The sequence below is a fragment of the Hyperolius riggenbachi genome, chromosome 3 (assembly GCF_040937935.1).
Source record: "Hyperolius riggenbachi isolate aHypRig1 chromosome 3, aHypRig1.pri, whole genome shotgun sequence".
NCBI lineage: Eukaryota > Metazoa > Chordata > Amphibia > Anura > Hyperoliidae > Hyperolius > Hyperolius riggenbachi.
This window is the reverse complement of record NC_090648.1, coordinates 125,937,555-125,954,966: the sequence shown is the minus strand read 5'-3', so window position 1 is coordinate 125,954,966 and position 17,412 is coordinate 125,937,555. Positions and strand designations below refer to the sequence as shown.

Here is a 17,412-nt window from a genome sequence, read left to right as displayed (position 1 = left end):
GCATAAAGCCTCATCTACACGGTACAATTTTCCATCAGATAGACGGATTTATTAGATAGATCTAATAAGAAATCACATCGTGTGTAGACGTCCATATTGTTTCAGATCTATTTTGCAAAATTGTTGCGAAATGTTGGAAATTATCTAATATATCCGATCTGGCAGAAAATTGTACGTGTAGATGAGGCTTTATTTTAAGATTTTAATTTGCAATTTCTAGTGGGGGCCAAATAGAACTAGATAAGGATAGGATGAGTGATTGCTACACATAAAATGAAAGTGAAATGTAAGAGGAACCAGTGAATGCAGCTATCACATGTGGAAGTGAATGGCAGGTGATACTATCACAGCTGGGAATGGGTTAATCAGTGTCCCCTCCCTACACACTTTCTGTTTCTCCACACGGAAGTGCTGGGGATTGCTGTGTGATCGCAGACAATGACTGAAGGGGTGACGCCGCTGTTTGTGTGATCAGCAGCCATGGCTGGAAGCAGCTCCCGTATCTGGAACGTGCGCTACTACTACTGCATCAAATTCTCCCTGTCCTTCTACTCCACCCTCTTCTCGGTAGGTGGCTGCGTGTGGTCGGGGCGGCTGTGCCCGCCAATCCCTGCATGGCGTGAATGACATCGCGTGTGTCTGTCTTCTGTACATAAAAATAATGCTGCCAGCGTGTGGGGACGTATTGCTAGCCGTGTAGTGGAAGGGAATGGGATACTGTCTCTGTGCTGCTATGGGAAGAGGTGGGGGAGTGGCTAGCGCGGCTGTCTCCTACGAATGTCACTGTCACAAAGGGGCTCACCTCACAGCAGCCGCAATGGGAGGCAGAGCTGTCACCGGCGGGAATACACTGACTGGGCAAACCGAAACTAGGTCAGCAGAATGCTGGGCAATGGCCGTGCACACGTATTAGTGGCAAAGCCTTTGTCGGTGAAACGTGGGATACAATAATAACATACGCTGTGTGTGAAAGCCACAAGCCTGACATTTTGCCAATATGTAAGCTCCCATTTCTAAGAGGAATGTCTATCAACCCAGCAGAAGTTTGGCAGGAGATAACCATTGTCTGGACTTGCCAATCAGTTAACCAGAGCTAATCAATTGCCTTCAGTAATACTGATCAAGTTAAGGATTTTACAAAATCTAGACCTGCCGCCTACACTTTACGGTTTAGGCTCCGCAGCGCAGGTGGTCATTGACAGTCATGGCCTTGTGTTACTATGGCTCTGTTCACACTAGGAGCTGTGCCGTTCTGACTGCTCGCATTTAGTATGCGATCAGCAAGGTAACCTGAATATCTATTGACTTTCGTGTTACCATTCACATTAGTTACACAACGCCTCCTGGAGTGTTTAATTGCACGACTAAAACGATTACTTGTAGGGTGAATTAGAACTAGGCCTTGAAGTGCAATTTCATGTTGTCATGGCGTGCTTTGTAACGCCTGCATGAAATTGGGTCCCTGCAGATGTTAGCTAGTGTAAAAGTGCCTCATGCAATTTTGCTCAATGGGTTTGTGATCCGATTCAGTCATAATGAATAGGATTGTTGTGTGTTTGCATAAATTCAAGTCGGCATACCATGCCTTGTGAATCCACTGTGAAGATTATATGCTTCTGATGTCCCTGCAGATCACATAACTGCGTTTCTGATAAGGTGATCAGCAACTCACGGGTGGGGAAGGGACCTTAGGTTAAGTTCACACTTAAAGGGATACTTATGTCGTATAACAAAGGCAGTTTTACATACCTGGTGCTTTTACCGGCCCCCCTGCAACTGCCCTGTGCTCAACGATCCTCCGGTCCCCTGCCACGGCTCAGTTGACTGAGCCTGTTGGCAGCCATAGAGATTTTCTCGTACTGCGCCTGCACAGGATGCAAATGAGGATGCGTGTGGCCAGGGGCTGCACAGGCGCAATGGCTGGCGACAGGCTCAGTCGCTGAAAGCGAGACTGAGGTGCGGCAGGGCACCAGAAGATTCTTGAGTACCGGCTCGGGCTCAGGGCAACTGCAGGGAGTCGGTAGAAGCCCTCGGTAAGAATTTTTTATTTTATTTTATGACTTAAAGCGGATCCGAGATAGAAAACTAACTATAACAAGTAACTTGTCTATATATCTTATGTAAAGTTTAGATAGTTTAAACAGCAAATCTAGCTGCAAACAGCTTTAATAGAATATGTTTATTTATTCCTGTGATACAATGACAGCAGCCATGTTGTTTGTAAACATTACACAGAGGCAGGCTTATCTGCACCATCAGCACTCAGACTAAAAAAACCTAATCCTCCCTCCTCCCCTCTGCCTCTGAAATCTCTGGCTAGAAATACCTCCCCCTCCTCCTGCCCAGACTGAGCTCCCATGAGCCTTTGCTACTGCCAAGGCTCTCTGAAAAACTGGGCGGGGCTTTTTTAGTTTATAGGGAATTGGAGTATTAAAACAAAAAAGTATTTGGCTTGAGGAATGCCCTATAAACAATAGGAAAGGAACACAATTATGCAATGAGTAAAAGTTCATCTCAGATCCACTTTAAGTATCCCTTTAATCTGTCACTGTGTGCTTGCGATACATCACAATGGAACTGTGGTGGTGAACTGCATGTTTTAGTACACGGTACCTTGTTACTAGTTATTTAAAAAGTGTACAAAACATGCTCCATGTCCAGTGGCGCACAGCTCATTGTGTTACAACAACATAACGCACAGCGGAGTCTATGAGACAATGTGAAAGCGGCGATTGTGGAATCATTGCAGCGTGTTGCCATGCAGTTAAAAACGACATTGCATAGTGTGATCATAGCCTTATACAAAGGAACACAGTCAATATCTGTTTGGTATAGATTGTTTACTTGGATTACCACCTTACACCACTTGCTATTGATCAAAGTTTGGCAGAAATCTGATGAAAAATTTAATGACACCAACAACCCCTCGCTGTTCACTGCTTGATTCAGTACAAAGCTATGTTGACTGCCTGCCGCCCACCTATGGCTAGTGGTGTTTGGTGAAATAACAGTAAATTAACCACACATTACAGCCACCTATTTTAGCTACCCTGCATTTTGAAAGGACAGATGATGTCAGTAAATTAAGAAGAACATGTTTAATGTCAAATGAGTTTTCTATTGATTGTATCATTTAAAAAATCAAACCATACACTATTCAAATTTTTCTATAAATTGATCTGTCAGCAGATTATTATTATTATTATTATTAGCGCTAGATGAAGGGACCCTGTAGGAGACCTCATAGGGAAATTCAGCTAACTTGATTAGGTGGACAGCATGCCCGGAAGTGTATTTTAACTACGTTTCTGTGCACTTCCACATACTCAAAGCAGGAAGTGACGGCAAGCGCGTGTCACTTCCTGCTTGGCCGGTGTTCCCTGAAAGCCTGTTTTTGATGATGCAACGCACTGCATGGCTGACGCTGGTTTCTGGTGTGAAACTAGCCTAAAGGGAACTAGTGCCTTTTTATTTAGTATGTACAGTGGCTTGCAAAAGTAGTCGGCCCCCTTGAAGTTTTCCACATTTTGTCACATTACTGCCACAAACATGAATCAATTTTATTGGAATTCCACGTGAAAGACCAATACAAAGTGGTGTACACGTGAGAAGTGGAAACGAAACTCATACATGATTCCAAACATGTTTTACAAATAAATAACTGCAAAGTGGGGTGTGCATAATTATTCGGCCCCCTGAGTCAATACTTTGTAGAACCACCTTTTGCTGCAATTACAGCTGCCAGTCTTTTAGGGTATGTCTCTACCAGCTTTGCACATCTAGAGACTGAAATCCTTGCCCATTCTTCTTTGCAAAAACAGCTCCAGCTCAGTCAGATTAGATGGACAGTAGGCCTGAACGATTTATCGTTTTTAAACCGAAATCGCGATCACGGATACGGCGATTCCGTGATCGTCAGAGTGGCGATTTTTTTACGATATCCTGCGCCCTCCCGCTCTGCACTCCCCCTCGCCGCTCTGTGTACAAGTCGCGGCTTCTCAGTGACTCTCATTCCCGGCAGTTCGCCTGCAAACCTCATTCTCCCGCTGTGCGCCGCCTCTCCTCCTCATCAGCTCTTTTGGCTTCTTCCTCTGCCTAGCATGTCATCAGCTGGGCGGGCGCCGGGCATCAGACTCCGCCCACAGGCTCTTGTTTTCCTGCGCTGTGCGCCGCCTCTCCTCCGTCATCAGCTCTTTTGGCTTCTTCCTCTTCTTCCTCTGCCTAGCGTGTCATCAGCTGGGTGGCGCCGAGCATCAGACTCCGCCCACAGGCTCTCACTCATTTCCCTCTGCAGGACAGTGGAACAACAGAGCTGCCTCAGGTAGACTTTTGGTGGCTGGAAGAAGCCGGTGCACCGGCAAGTAAAGCTTTACTTTTATTTTACCTCAGAGCCTCCACACACTTGTTTTCCCTCATCCTCCATTGCTAGCTGGGCCTGTCAGTTAAAAATAGTGTGGCAGGCAATCAGGCTTAGAAAATGGAATTACAGGATCACAGTTCAGCGCCCGCCTCCTTTGTACAGTAGAATTCTGAATGAGGCTTACAGCCTCCTAAAGCATCATTTGAAGAAAATCGTAGATCGAATCGAAATCGCAATTTCTGACAGAAGTCGTGCGATTCAATCTTTTCCTAAAATCGTTCAGGCCTAATGGACAGCGTTTGTGAACAGCAGTTTTCAGATCTTGCCACAGATTTTCGATTGGATTTAGATCTGGACTTAAACTGGGCCATTCTAACACATGGACATGTTTTAGCAATATATTGAGAGGTGCGCTGGACAAATAGATTCTTACTATATGGGATTGAAAATCTCTTATTTTATTATTTATACTGCATTGAGTTCGCAATAAAATATACATAAAAACCTACTGACATTCATCACATCCGTAACACCATACCGACACACTATTAACACTCACTATTACTACACCAACACACATGGGCGTCCTGGTTCCCCTCAAGTGCATATACCGATAGGTATTCTCCACTTGAAAAAATAAAAAATGTAAAATATAAAATATATAAATTGTGCGCACATGTACAGACCAGCAATGGGGATAAAGAGTTGGAATCCAGGAATTATAGCTGTTCTGTTTGGGGATAAGTACAGTCTATCCTCAAATCTCCACTAGAGTGACAGAGAGTCCTCGACGTTATTGCAGCTATTTGAGTCGGTCAGGTATATGTTCTCTCACCTAATTTACCAATAGCGTCTTGCTCTTTCAAGGGAAACACCCCTCTGGATACTCCACCCGCGACTATGAGCGCCTGTTGTATCTATCTCACCTCATGTAACTTATCTCCCATGAATAGCTATAGTGTCCTGGTCCTGGTCCTACATCAGCTCTGGGTGGCTCGTATTCTTCCAGTAGTTAGTCCAAACGAGCCTCCTCAAGGAATCAGCGGCGGGGAAGCGGCTCACAACGCCGTCTCTCACCCCACAACGACTTCCGGTTCTCTGCTCCTCCGTGATGACGTCACTTCCTCCAGTGCGTCTCACACGCTGCACAGGCTACTTCCCTGCGTTCCACCCAGCTGGTGTCGTATTGTACACTCTCTTTGGGCGATCCAAACAATTGAAGTGCGCTGGCTAGTAGATAGAATGGGGCGCCCCTTCTCCACTACTGTAGTGTAACATGGACATGTTTTGTTTTAAACCATTCCATTGTTGCCCTGGCTTTATGTTTAGGGTCGTTGTCCTGCTGGAAGGTGAACCTCCACACCAGTCTCAAGTCTTTTTGCAAACTCCAGGAGGTTTTTCTTCCAAGATTGCCCTGTGTTTGGCTCCATCCATCTTCCTATCAACTCTGACCAGCTTCCCTGTCCCTGCTGAAGAGAAGCACCCCCAGAGCATGATACTGCCACCACCATATTTGACAGTGGGGATGGTGTGTTCAGAGTGATGTGCAGTGTTAGTTTTCCGCCACACTTAGCGTTTTTTCATTTTGGCCAAAAAGTTCAGTTTTGGTCTCATTTGACCAGAGCACCTTCTTCCACATGTTTGCTGTGTCCCCCACATGGTTTGTGGCAAACTGCAAACGGGACTTTTTATGCTTTTCTGTTAACAATGGCTTTCTTCTTGCCACTCTTCCATAAATGCCAATTTTGTGCAGTGCACGACTAATAGTTGTCCTATGGACAGATTCCCCCACCTAAGCTGTAGATCTCTGCAGTCCGCTCAGTTACCATGGGCCTCTTGACTGCATTTCTGATCAGCGCTCTCCTTGTTCGGCCTGTGAGTTTAGGTGCATGGCCTTGTCTTGGTAGGTGTACAGTTGTGCCATACTCCTTCCATTTCTGAATGATTGTTTGAACAGTGCTCCGTGGGATGTTCAAGGCTTTGGAAATCTTTTTGTAGCCTAAGCCTGCTTTAAATTTCTTAATAGCTTTATCCCTGGCCTGTCTGGTGTGTTCTTTGGACTTCATGGTGTTGTTGCTCCCAATATTCTCTTAGACAACCTCTGAGGTCGTCACAGAGCAGCTGTATTTGTACTGACATTAAATTACACACAGGTGCACTCTATTTAGCCATTAGCACTCATCAGGCAATGTCTATGGGCAACTGACTGCACTCAGACCAAAGGGGGCTGAATAATTACGCACACCCCACTTTGCAGTTATTTATTTGTAAAACATGTTTGGAATCGTATGATTTTTGTTCCACTTCTCACGTGTACACCACTTTGTGTTGGTCTTTCATGTGGAATTCCAATAAAATTGATTCATGTTTGTGGCAGTAATATGACAAAATGTGGAAAACTTCAAGGGGGCCGAATACTTTTGCAAGCCACTGTATATAGCGCCGACATCTTCCGCAGCACTATACAGAGTATATGGTTTTATAATTTAACGGTTTCTCAGAGGGGCTCATAATCTAATCGCTACCATAGCAGATTAAAATTTTGGAAAGTTTGGTTGATTTTTCTCGATTGAGAAAAATGACATTAGATTTTTCTACACAACCAATTGTAGTTATTAGGAAAATAAAGAAAATGTAATGTTTGGTTGACTTGTGTATGGCTAGCGTAATACGGATTCTCCACTAGTAATTTGACCCGCCTCAGTGTCCTCTCAATGCTGCTCCCCACTCCCTCCCAACTCCACTACTCCTTGTGTCCTCTTGCTGTGATGGGAAAATGAAAGGGCAGCTTATCCCAGCAGCGCGCCTCTGTGCGGCCTCTCCAGCTTTCTATTGCAGCCTCATGTGCTGCTGGTATTGCACAGCGTGTTCCCCCTGCTCCCAGGTGCAGTTTATGGATGTGACTAGAGGGGAACAGAGGTGTTGGGGGAACACAGGGATCGGTAAGAGGTAGCTGCAAAGAAGACACTTTGGGACTTGGCCGGCCACACATAGTCATTTTGTGTTCTGGTCGGGCAAAGTCCAAAAGAAGTCTGTATTTTGTGTATTGGCCACATCAGCCAGCTATTTCCCGTTTTGACCAGCCAGATTGCGGCTTCTGTCCGTAACATATAAGAAGCAGCTTGTTCAGTGATTCCATGGAAGAAGTGTCACGTTCTGCTGTTTGTAAAATTACTAGACTGACAAGTGAAAATCAGCTTTGCTCAGTTGATGATGGCCTGATCCCACAACAAAATGGTTTCACCAATTGGGTAATAGTAATTGATATACTATGATACCTTGTCTTACTCAACCAGATTTTTGAAGGCATTTGACTGAGAATCAGACTGCTGCCCCCACTAGCTGTGTAATGCTCAAAGCAGTTTACCAACACTATTTTGCTATCAATTGCTCACTGTTCATTCCTGCATCCAGAGGGAGAAAATATACTACAGTACTGCACTTGAAGCCAGTGGATTAAGGGTAGATTTTTTGGGTGGCAGTTCATAGCGTTCTCACCATGCAGTAAAAATGTATGTCCCCCCCCTTAAAGAGGAACTTCAAGAGAAGCCATGACCAAGAATTGAACTTCATCCCAATCAGTAGCTGATACCCCCTTTTACATGAGAAATCTATTCCTTTTCACAAACGGATCATCAGGGTGCCCTGTATGACTGATATTGTGGTGAAACCCCTCCCACAAGAAACTCTGAGGGCCATGCTACTCCTGGCAGTTTCCTGTCTGTGAACCTTGTTGCATTGTGGGAAATAGCTGTTTACAGCTGTTTCCAACTGCCAAAACAGCAAGCAGCAGCTACATCACCTGCTAACAGTAAATATGTCACAATGTGATAAGTGTCAGAATGTAAATCAAGGATTTAAAAGATTTTTACAATGGGCAAACACTGTTTAAATTTATACATAATTATTGTAAAAATGAAGCATTTTTTTGTTACATTATTTTCACTGGAGTTCCTCTTTAAGCCTAAATAAACATACTGTCATTAAGTTACATTAGTTATGTAATTAAAATAGGTAATATAATCTCTTACCCACCCTGTTTTAAAAGCACAGGCAAATGTTTGATTTCATGAGGGCAGCCATCTTTTTGTTTGAAAGGAGGTGACAGGGAGCATGAGACACTGGGGGAGATTTATGAAACGCATTACCAACAGTTTTTTCTTCTTAATCTGTTCTAAAAAGCAGGGAGAACAGTTCTGCATGATAATAAGATCCTTCTTAAATCCAAGGTAATAGTGGCAGTTTAGCATGAATTTCTAGAGCTGCACTACAGTTAAGAGAAGTGCAAATCCCTCCAGAAACTGGTGCAGATTAAAGAGAGTCTGAAGCGAAAATAGATCTCGCTTCAGACCTCATAGCTAGCAGGGGCATGCGTGCCCCTGCTAAAACGCCGCTATAGCGCGGCTTAACGGGGGTCCCTGTCCCCCCAAACCCCCTCCGTGCAGCGGGGGAGCGCTTCCTGGTTGGGGCAGGGCTAACCGCCGCAGCCCTGCCCCATGCGCGTCTGTCAGGCGCGTATCTCCGCCTCTCCCCCGCCCCTCTCAGTCTTCCTTCACTGAGAGGGGCGGGGGAGAGGCGGCGATGCGCGTCTGATAGACGCGCTGGGAGGCAGGGCTGCAGCCGTTAGCCCTGCCTCCAGGAAGAAGATTACCAGCGACCATTTTACGACTAACTTTTGCGGGGGGTGGGTTGGGGGTGAAGGGACCCCCGTTAAGCCGTGGGATAGCGGCGTTTTAGCAGGGGCACAAGTGCCCCTGCTATATATAAGACCTGAAGTGAGATTTAGTCTCGCTTCAGTGTCTCTTTAAGAAGTGCTTGATAGCAGTTCTGCAGATGTAGAACTGCTGGCTAGACATGATTGCAGAGTGCAGGCTAGACATGATTTGTGATGTGCTCCTCCCACCTGCTGAATTCCTCCTCAGAGCCTGCTGCTATTAATACAGCAGGTGTGTTGGTTACCTCAGCAACAACAATTCCCCTCACACACTGCACTGTCAGAGACCTTCCTTGCTCCTCCTATTATACAACAGTTTTATAAGGAATCTGCACTATCTAATGATTTCTTAAAGGGAACCTTAACTGAGAGGGATATGGATGTTTTCTTTTAAACAGTACCAGTTGCTTGGCAGCCCTGGTAATCTCTTTGGCTATAGTAGTGGCTAAATCACACACCTGAAACAAGCATGTAGTAATCCAGACTGACTCCAGTCAGAGCACCTGGTCTGCATGCTTGTTGAGGGGCTGTGGCTAAAAGTATTAGAGACACAGGATCAGCAGGAGAATCAGGCAACTGGTTTTATTTTAACTGAAACAATTCATATCCTTCTCAGTTTAGGTTCCCTTTAAGATGTCTGAGACAGTTCTGCATGTTGTCTGAGACAGTTCTGCAAACCTACTGATATATTGTCTGACACTCTTGATAAATCTGGCCCACAGTTCCAACTGTCCTGTGTCCTGATCACCCCTCCCAGTTGCTAGGCAATGAGAACAACAACATCAGAAATCCCATCATGCTTTGCACAGTATCATGGGAAAAATGCCCAGGCAGTTTTCTTTGATGGGCGGAGGTTAGCTTCTGAGCAGCCAAAAAATGAGGCTTGGATAAGAAAAATTAAGTTCTGATGTTGTGAAACTTAAAGAAACACCAAGCCTTTTCAGTGCTGCTGAGTAGATTTTTAGTCTGGAGAGTTACTTTAAACTATGGTTATTATGTAATTACTACAGCTGGGATTAGATTGTGAGCTCCTCTGAGGGACAGTTATTGACATTACTCTGTGCTTTGCTACAAAAGAAAAATGTGTAGTTGGCACTACAATGGTATATGCAAATGGTGATCAAGTGGTTAAAGCTGTGTGCTCTAGGCTATACAAATAGCAGATTGCATAAATGTAAATGTAACCTGGCAAAAAAGTGTTAATGTTATGGTACAGGTCATCAAAGCAGTTGTACATAGGTTCACAATCTGGGGAGAGTAAGCAGTGAGTGCAGGCACTGGGGAGCCTGGTGTCCGTTTCGCGCCAAGTGGCACTTCCTCTGAGACTGTGCTTTATAAAGGTGGTCACTAACTGTCCAATTTCTAGCGAAAAATCGTTTGAGCGATCAGAAACTCTGATCGGACGAAAAATCGTTCACTACACCATCAACTTACCAATCTTTGCTTCCTATCTATCACGACCACCAAAAAAATCCAAATTTTCGTTCGGCAAAAATTCATTCAGGCGACATTTTTTTTTCACTCGTTCATAATCGATTGTGTCCACCAATGGAGATTATTTACAACCAATCCGATCAGAATTTCTGATCGCTCAAACGATTTTTCGCTAGAAATTGGCAGGGCTGTGGAGTCGGAGTTGTGGAGTCGTGCAATTTTGGGTGCCTGGAGTCGGAGTCGGGAAAAAATGCACCGACTCCGACTCCTAATGAATTTGTAACTGTAATTAACATAGAAAATATGATAATATGTTCTATTTCTCAGATAATAGTCATTAAAAATAATGTATATATACAGTATATATACAGTAATAGCTGTGCTTAGTCCACAAAAATGAAATAAACCAATCAAAATTAGTTACTTGTGCTGCTTCAATAAAGCAGTCCTCGTATTTTTAAGGTCAGATATACATATCTGATTGTGACTGTATATATGATGTGTACACAGGAATCTCTTATATATACTAAATAACATCTATGCTGTAAGAATAAAGCCTGATGTGTAGCCGTGTCACTAATAGAGATGGTCAACGAGATGGAAATAATTCTGCATTGATGCTGATTTATGCACATGTATGCACTTCCTTTGCTCATGAAATCAAATAATTTGATATGTTATTAAAATTTGGTTTGGTGACTACAAATTAAAGGGTAACTGAGATGGATGAAAAGTAAACTTTTATACATATCTAGGGCTTCCCCCAGCCCCCTTCAGGCTAATCAGTCCCTCGCTGTCTTCTGCTATGAGTCCTGGTAATTCAGCCAGTCAGCGCTGTCCAGCCGCATGCCGCTCCCACAGCCAGGAACATTCTGCACCTGCGCAATAGTGCTGCACAGGTGTAGTATGCTCCTGGCGGCAGAGTGTGTGCATGCGCACTACGCCTGACTGGCTCAAGTACATGGACTTATAGCAGAAGATCCAGGTGGTGGAGGAGGACAACGAGGGACTGATTATCCTGAAGGCGGCTGGAGGAAGCCCCAGGTATGTATACAACTTTAATTCAATCTGTCTCAGGTTTACTTTGTTACACAGTAGTACTATACTCTACATATGCACTCCCCACAGAGCTGCAGGGAATCCACTGAGAATGCTGTGCACATTGAACACAGAGGTGTTGTCTGTTTACAATCTCCTCCTTCCCCTGCAGAGTACCTGCACATCATTCTTACATGTACCCACACTTACATTGCCTAGGGCCTGATAGATGTTCTTTGTTCCGGTTTGTACCTTTTACAAGTACTCTCTTACCAAGGACTAGTTTTAGTCTAAAGGGAATAAATATCCTACATATCCTTCTCACTTCAGTTGTCTTGTAAAATTCCTAAGCGTTGGCAGTTAAGAGACGAATTTCATGTTACATACTTTTAATCAACAAAATTGTAATATGCAAATTAGAGGAGTCGGAGTCGTGGAGTCGGAGTCGGTGGGATCCTAAACTGAGGAGTCGGAGTCGGTGGGATTTTTGGACCGACTCCACAGCCCTGGAAATTGGACCGTTAGTGGCCAGCTTGAGATTAATACTTTGAGACCGGAGGGTCTAAACATCTTGTCTGTTTCTTGGGCGATAATTGAGCGAACTCTTTTTCCTATAATATATATATGTACTGTGCTGTGTAAATAATGTATGGTAGTAAGAAGGATGGTGGGGAAAGATAGTAATTGTACGTGTAGGGGTAGGTTGTAATTTCTATGTGATACGAGATCTCACCTTATTGGAACCCTGTTGGGCTCTGCACAGTCGCGCATGTTGGGCGGGGAAATATGAAGGGAGGAATGTATGTTATGCTCAATATGTGGGACAGTGTCTTATACGTAACATAAATCTGGGTTTTAGTCCAGCGTGAATGCATGGCTAATTAACATGCACGAGAATAGAACATTGTTATTGGTCAGAGAGGAAGGGAAGGGGAGGGAGCTGGTAGCTAAAACACTACGCACCAATCAGGGCCCCAGCTCCTGATGAGTCACTGTTGTGACGAAACTAGTAGGGCGGAACCCAGGAAGTGGCGCGGAGTGTACGAGCGGTGGGAGACGCCGAGACGGACGGACGGCTGAGCGCGTGGCGCCCGAACCGGAGTAGTGAGGTGTCGTCAGAGAGCCCACCAGAGGCCACCGATACGGGGGAGAGCCTGTAAAAACTCATGCTGGATGTTTTTATGAAGAAATTGTAAGTGCAATAAATTTTAGAAGTCAATATTTTAAAACAGTATTATGCTATGAGCAGTTTTTATTTGGAGGTATACACAACCCCTATGACAACAAGGAGACAAGGTCGGCAGTGAGAGTAAGAGGTCGTAGAGGTCGGGGGTGACCTGGGAATAACCCCAAGGCGATAATTAGACCTGTAGTGGTCTTAACAAAGGGTGAGTCGTTTTCCATCAGTTGGTGTGGTGGTGGTGAACTACAAGTAAAATCATCTAAAGATAGGCGGACATTTGGGAACAGCTGCAGTGCAGCAAGAAGCTGTATAGGACTGGGCTGCGCTAATATATATGTTGAATTAGTTTAAATGATAAAACACCATTTTTCTTATGAAATCTTTATGGTATGCGTGACTATGGGTGTGCCAGGGTCGTGATTAGGGGTGTGGCAGGGGCGTGGCTTAAAGAGAACCAGAGATGAAGCACCCTCTTGTATTTTACCTTATAAATCAGTGGGAACATGACAGTAAACACCTAATCTGCTCTTTGTTTCATTGTTCTCTGTTTAATTTGACTGTTATCAACTCTGATAAGAATCCCTGACTGAGCACTCAAGTCTAGCTTTGCTACGGAAAGATTATAGCTGAGTCTGTCTTCTCTGGTGTCTTTTCAAGCCCAAGCCTGCCCCCTTGTGGCTCTGCTATAATGACTCAGCTATAATTATTCCCTGCAAAGTCAGACTGAATGCTCAGTCCGGGATTCTTATCACAGCTGATAACAGACACTTTTAGCAGTGAGGATGAAACAGAGAGCATGGTAAGTGTTTTCTCTAATGTTCTTACTGATATATATGGTAAAATACTAGAGATGGGACGACGAATCCGGCGAATCCACGAATCCCTCGAATATTAGGAAATATTCGAGATTCGTGGATTCGAATCCCGACGCCATTTTCCACTTTACGAATCCGCCGAATCCCGACGCTGCATCGCCGCGCATCCGCCGCTCGCACTCGTCCTCCTCCGACCCGCGCCTCCTCCGCCCGGCCGCCCGCATACTTTGTATCAACTCACCCGTCCAGTGGAGCACAGACAGAGCGGCAGACCTCTCGCTGACTTCCTGGTTCCCTCTAGTGACGGCTTTTACAATGACGTCATCAGTAAAAGCCGGTCCGGCCACTAGAGGGAACCAAGAAGTAAGGACGAGGTCTGCCGCTCTGTCTGCGCTCCACTGGACGGGTGAGTTGATACTTATGCAGGGGTGAGCGAGGAGGCACGGGGGACGGAGGAGGCCATGGGGGTGAGCGGAGGAGGCACGGGGGGGAGCGACACCTACCTACCTACCACTTTACCTACCTACCTGCCACTATACCTACCTAAAGGCCCCCTATACGTACCTACCTACCTACCGGGCACTATACCTACCTACAGGCCCCTATACCTACCTAAAGGCCCCCTATACTACCTACCTACCTACCTACCGGCCACTATACCTACCTACCTAAAGGCCCCTATACCTACCTACAGGCCTCTATACCTACCTACCTAAAGGCCCCCTATACATGCCTACCTACCTAAAGGCCCCTATACCCACCTACCTACATACCTACCTACCTATACTTAAGGCCTTATATACCCTGCTACCTATACTGAAGGTCCCTTTAACTACCTACCTACCTACAGGACACTATACCTACCTACCTACCGGCCACTATGCCTACCTACCTACCTACAGGCCACTATACCTACCTAAAGGCCCCCTATACGTACCTACCTACCTAAAGGCCCCTATACCTACCTACCTACATACCTACCTATACTTAAGGCCTTATACCCTGCTACCTATACTGAAGGTCCCTTTAACTACCTACCTACCTACAGGACACTATACCTACCTACCTACCGGCCACTATGCCTACCTACCTACCTACAGGCCACTATACCTACCTAAAGGCCCCCTATACGTACCTACCTACCTACCTAAAGGCCCCTATACCTACCTACAGGCCTCTATACCTACCTACCTACTTAAAGGCCCCCTATACGTGCCTACCTACCTAAAGGCCCCTATACCTACCTACCTAAAGGCCCCTATACCTACCTACCTACATACCTACCTATACTTAAGGCCCTATACCCTGCTACATATACTGAAGGTCCCTTTAACTACCTACCTACCTACCTACCTACCGGCCACTATACTTACCTACCTACCTACAGGCCACTATACCTACCTAAAGGCCCCCTATACGTACCTACCTACCTACCTAAAGGCCCCTATACCTACCTACATACCTACCTATACTTAAGGCCCTATACCCTGCTACCTATACTGAAGGTCCCTTTACCTACCTAAAGGCCCCTATACCTACCTACATACCTACCTATACTTAAGGCCTCTATATACCCTGTTACCTATACTGCAGGCCCCTATACCTTGCTACCTATACTGAAAGCTACCAATATTGAAGGCACCCATACCTAGCTAGCTATACTGAAGGCACCTTTACCTCGCTACCTATACTGCGGGCAACTATACCACGGATCGCACAATTCGTATGTGCAGGATTCGTTAGATTCGGGATTCGAAAGGTTCGAGATATTCGAGAACCTTTTTAGATTCGGATCCGGATTCGGATTCGAAGAAATTGTGGATTCGTCCCATCCCTATAAAATACACAAGGGTGCTTCGTCTCTGGTTTCCTTTAAGTGTCCCTCTTTCTCATCTCAAAAAGTTGGGAGGTATGTACTTATAATGGTGCTAGGCCAGGACCTGGATGGTTACTATATCATAGTTTACTATAAGAGATTATACTGTATAAGAAATATGCACTGAACACCATCAGGCATTCTTGGATAGATGAAGCAATTTACAGTAATGTGTTTAAAGAGAACCAGAAGTGAGAGGTATATGGAGGTTGCCATATTTATTTATTTTTAAATAATACCAGTTGCCTGGCTGTCCAGCTGATCCTCTGCCTCTAATACTTTTAGCAATAGACCCTGAACAAGCATGACGATCAGGTGTTTCTGACTGACTGACATGTGACTGAACTAGTCACGTTTGTTTCAGGTGTTGTGATTCAGACACTACTGCAGACAAAGAGATCAGCAGGACTGCAAGCCACCTGAGTTTTGTTTAAAAGCAAATACATATGTCAGCTTCCATATCCTACATCAGTGATGGCTAACCTTGGCACTCCAGCTGTGACAAAACTACAAATCCCATCATGCATCTGCCTCCCGAGTTATCAATGGAGCTGTCAGAGTATTGCAATGCCTCATGGGACTCGTAGTTCCACCACAGTTGGAGTGCCAAGGTTAGCCATCACTGTCCTACATGTTCCCTTAAAACTATGCCTGTGCAGTTTCCAAAGGTGCCCACTTATGATCCAATCTTTTTTTGTACAATCTTACCACTTCTATGTAATATGAGGGACGGCCTAAATTATGTATTCAATATATTCACTCAGATTACCCTTCTACCACGCAGATTTGGTAAGATTGGACACAAAAGATTGGATCATTAGTGGCCACCGTAAGAGGGCAAATACCCTGCCACTGAGATGTGCCATAAGTGACCACTTATCAGAGCTACTTATAGACTGTTATGGTCTGGGGTTTGCTGGCCATTGGCAGAGCCAGATCATTCGCAAGGCAAACCTAGGCAGCTGCCTAGGGCCTGTAGAGAGTCTAGGGGCTTGGTGGATGCTAATGCCACCAAATCTTACTACAAAAGCCAGGTGACCATCAGCGGTGGGCAAAAACTGCTATCTTGCCGAAAGTTCCATTTCATCTTGATCCTTTTCTGGCCAATGGAGGATGGGGAGTGTATCTGACTGACATGCTATGCATGACTACCAGGCACTGCGTTTCCTCTCTCTCATGGCTCGCTGGATAACAGACTGAATAATGGACAATTACTGGCCTCTGATGCACTCAGCATCACTGATCAGATGCTCTGCTTTTCCTGTTTGAAATTCCTTTCCTTCCAACTATTTGGAAAAAAGGGTCATTTTTTGATACCAAGAAGAAAAAGCAAATTAACATTGGCCTCTAATTGGCCGCCAGTTGTGACTCCCAGCCCTGACAGGAAAATAAAAAGGAAGAAAGCACTTGCTCTGGCTTGAAAACCTATAGTAAAGAAAAAAAAGTACAATTATTAGGCATCTTTCACACCTGACACAATTTCTGTGCAAATTGCGTTTTTGCGAATTTGCATTTGCCGCATACCTAATGCAAGTCAGTGGCATCACATTGGACATGCGTTGTGTGAATTTTCGCATTCCAATTTTCTGTAGAAAAAACTGCCTACATGCTTGCTTTTTCTACACAATGGACCTGCACATCGTATATAATTCCAAATGTGAAAATGTAAAAGCGAATTTTAGTTGATTATATATAATATCATTTACATTAACTTCCTTGGTGTGCATGGGAACATCGGAATGCGAAAATTTGCATAAAACACAGCTTAGGAGTCTTTTAGTTAATCAATTGGCCAAAAAATGATACTGTATAAATAGTGGTGGCCCTGTTATTTACTGGTGTAACAATAGGGGATGTGACCCCCCTCACCTCGGGATCTCCTCTCAGCGCTCCCCCTCCTGCAATTATTGGTGGTGTTCGTGGCAGCAGCGGCGGTGGCGGCAGGATGAATACATTACCTCCTTCTCGCCGGAGCTCTTCCGTTCTCTAAGT

At 44.9% G+C, this 17,412-nt stretch overlaps 1 protein-coding gene across 1 annotated transcript in view; it reads left to right on the top strand.

Annotated features, from left to right (window-relative positions):
• The first annotated feature begins 419 nt into the window (after positions 1-419).
• Positions 420-17,412, top strand: part of LOC137561137 (tetraspanin-15-like) — a 248,321-nt gene continuing 231,328 nt past the window's right edge. The window contains exon 1 of the mRNA XM_068272398.1: positions 420-567. Coding sequence (XP_068128499.1) covers positions 481-567 — 87 coding nt within the window. The 5' untranslated portion in view covers positions 420-480. The remainder of the gene's footprint in view (positions 568-17,412) is intronic.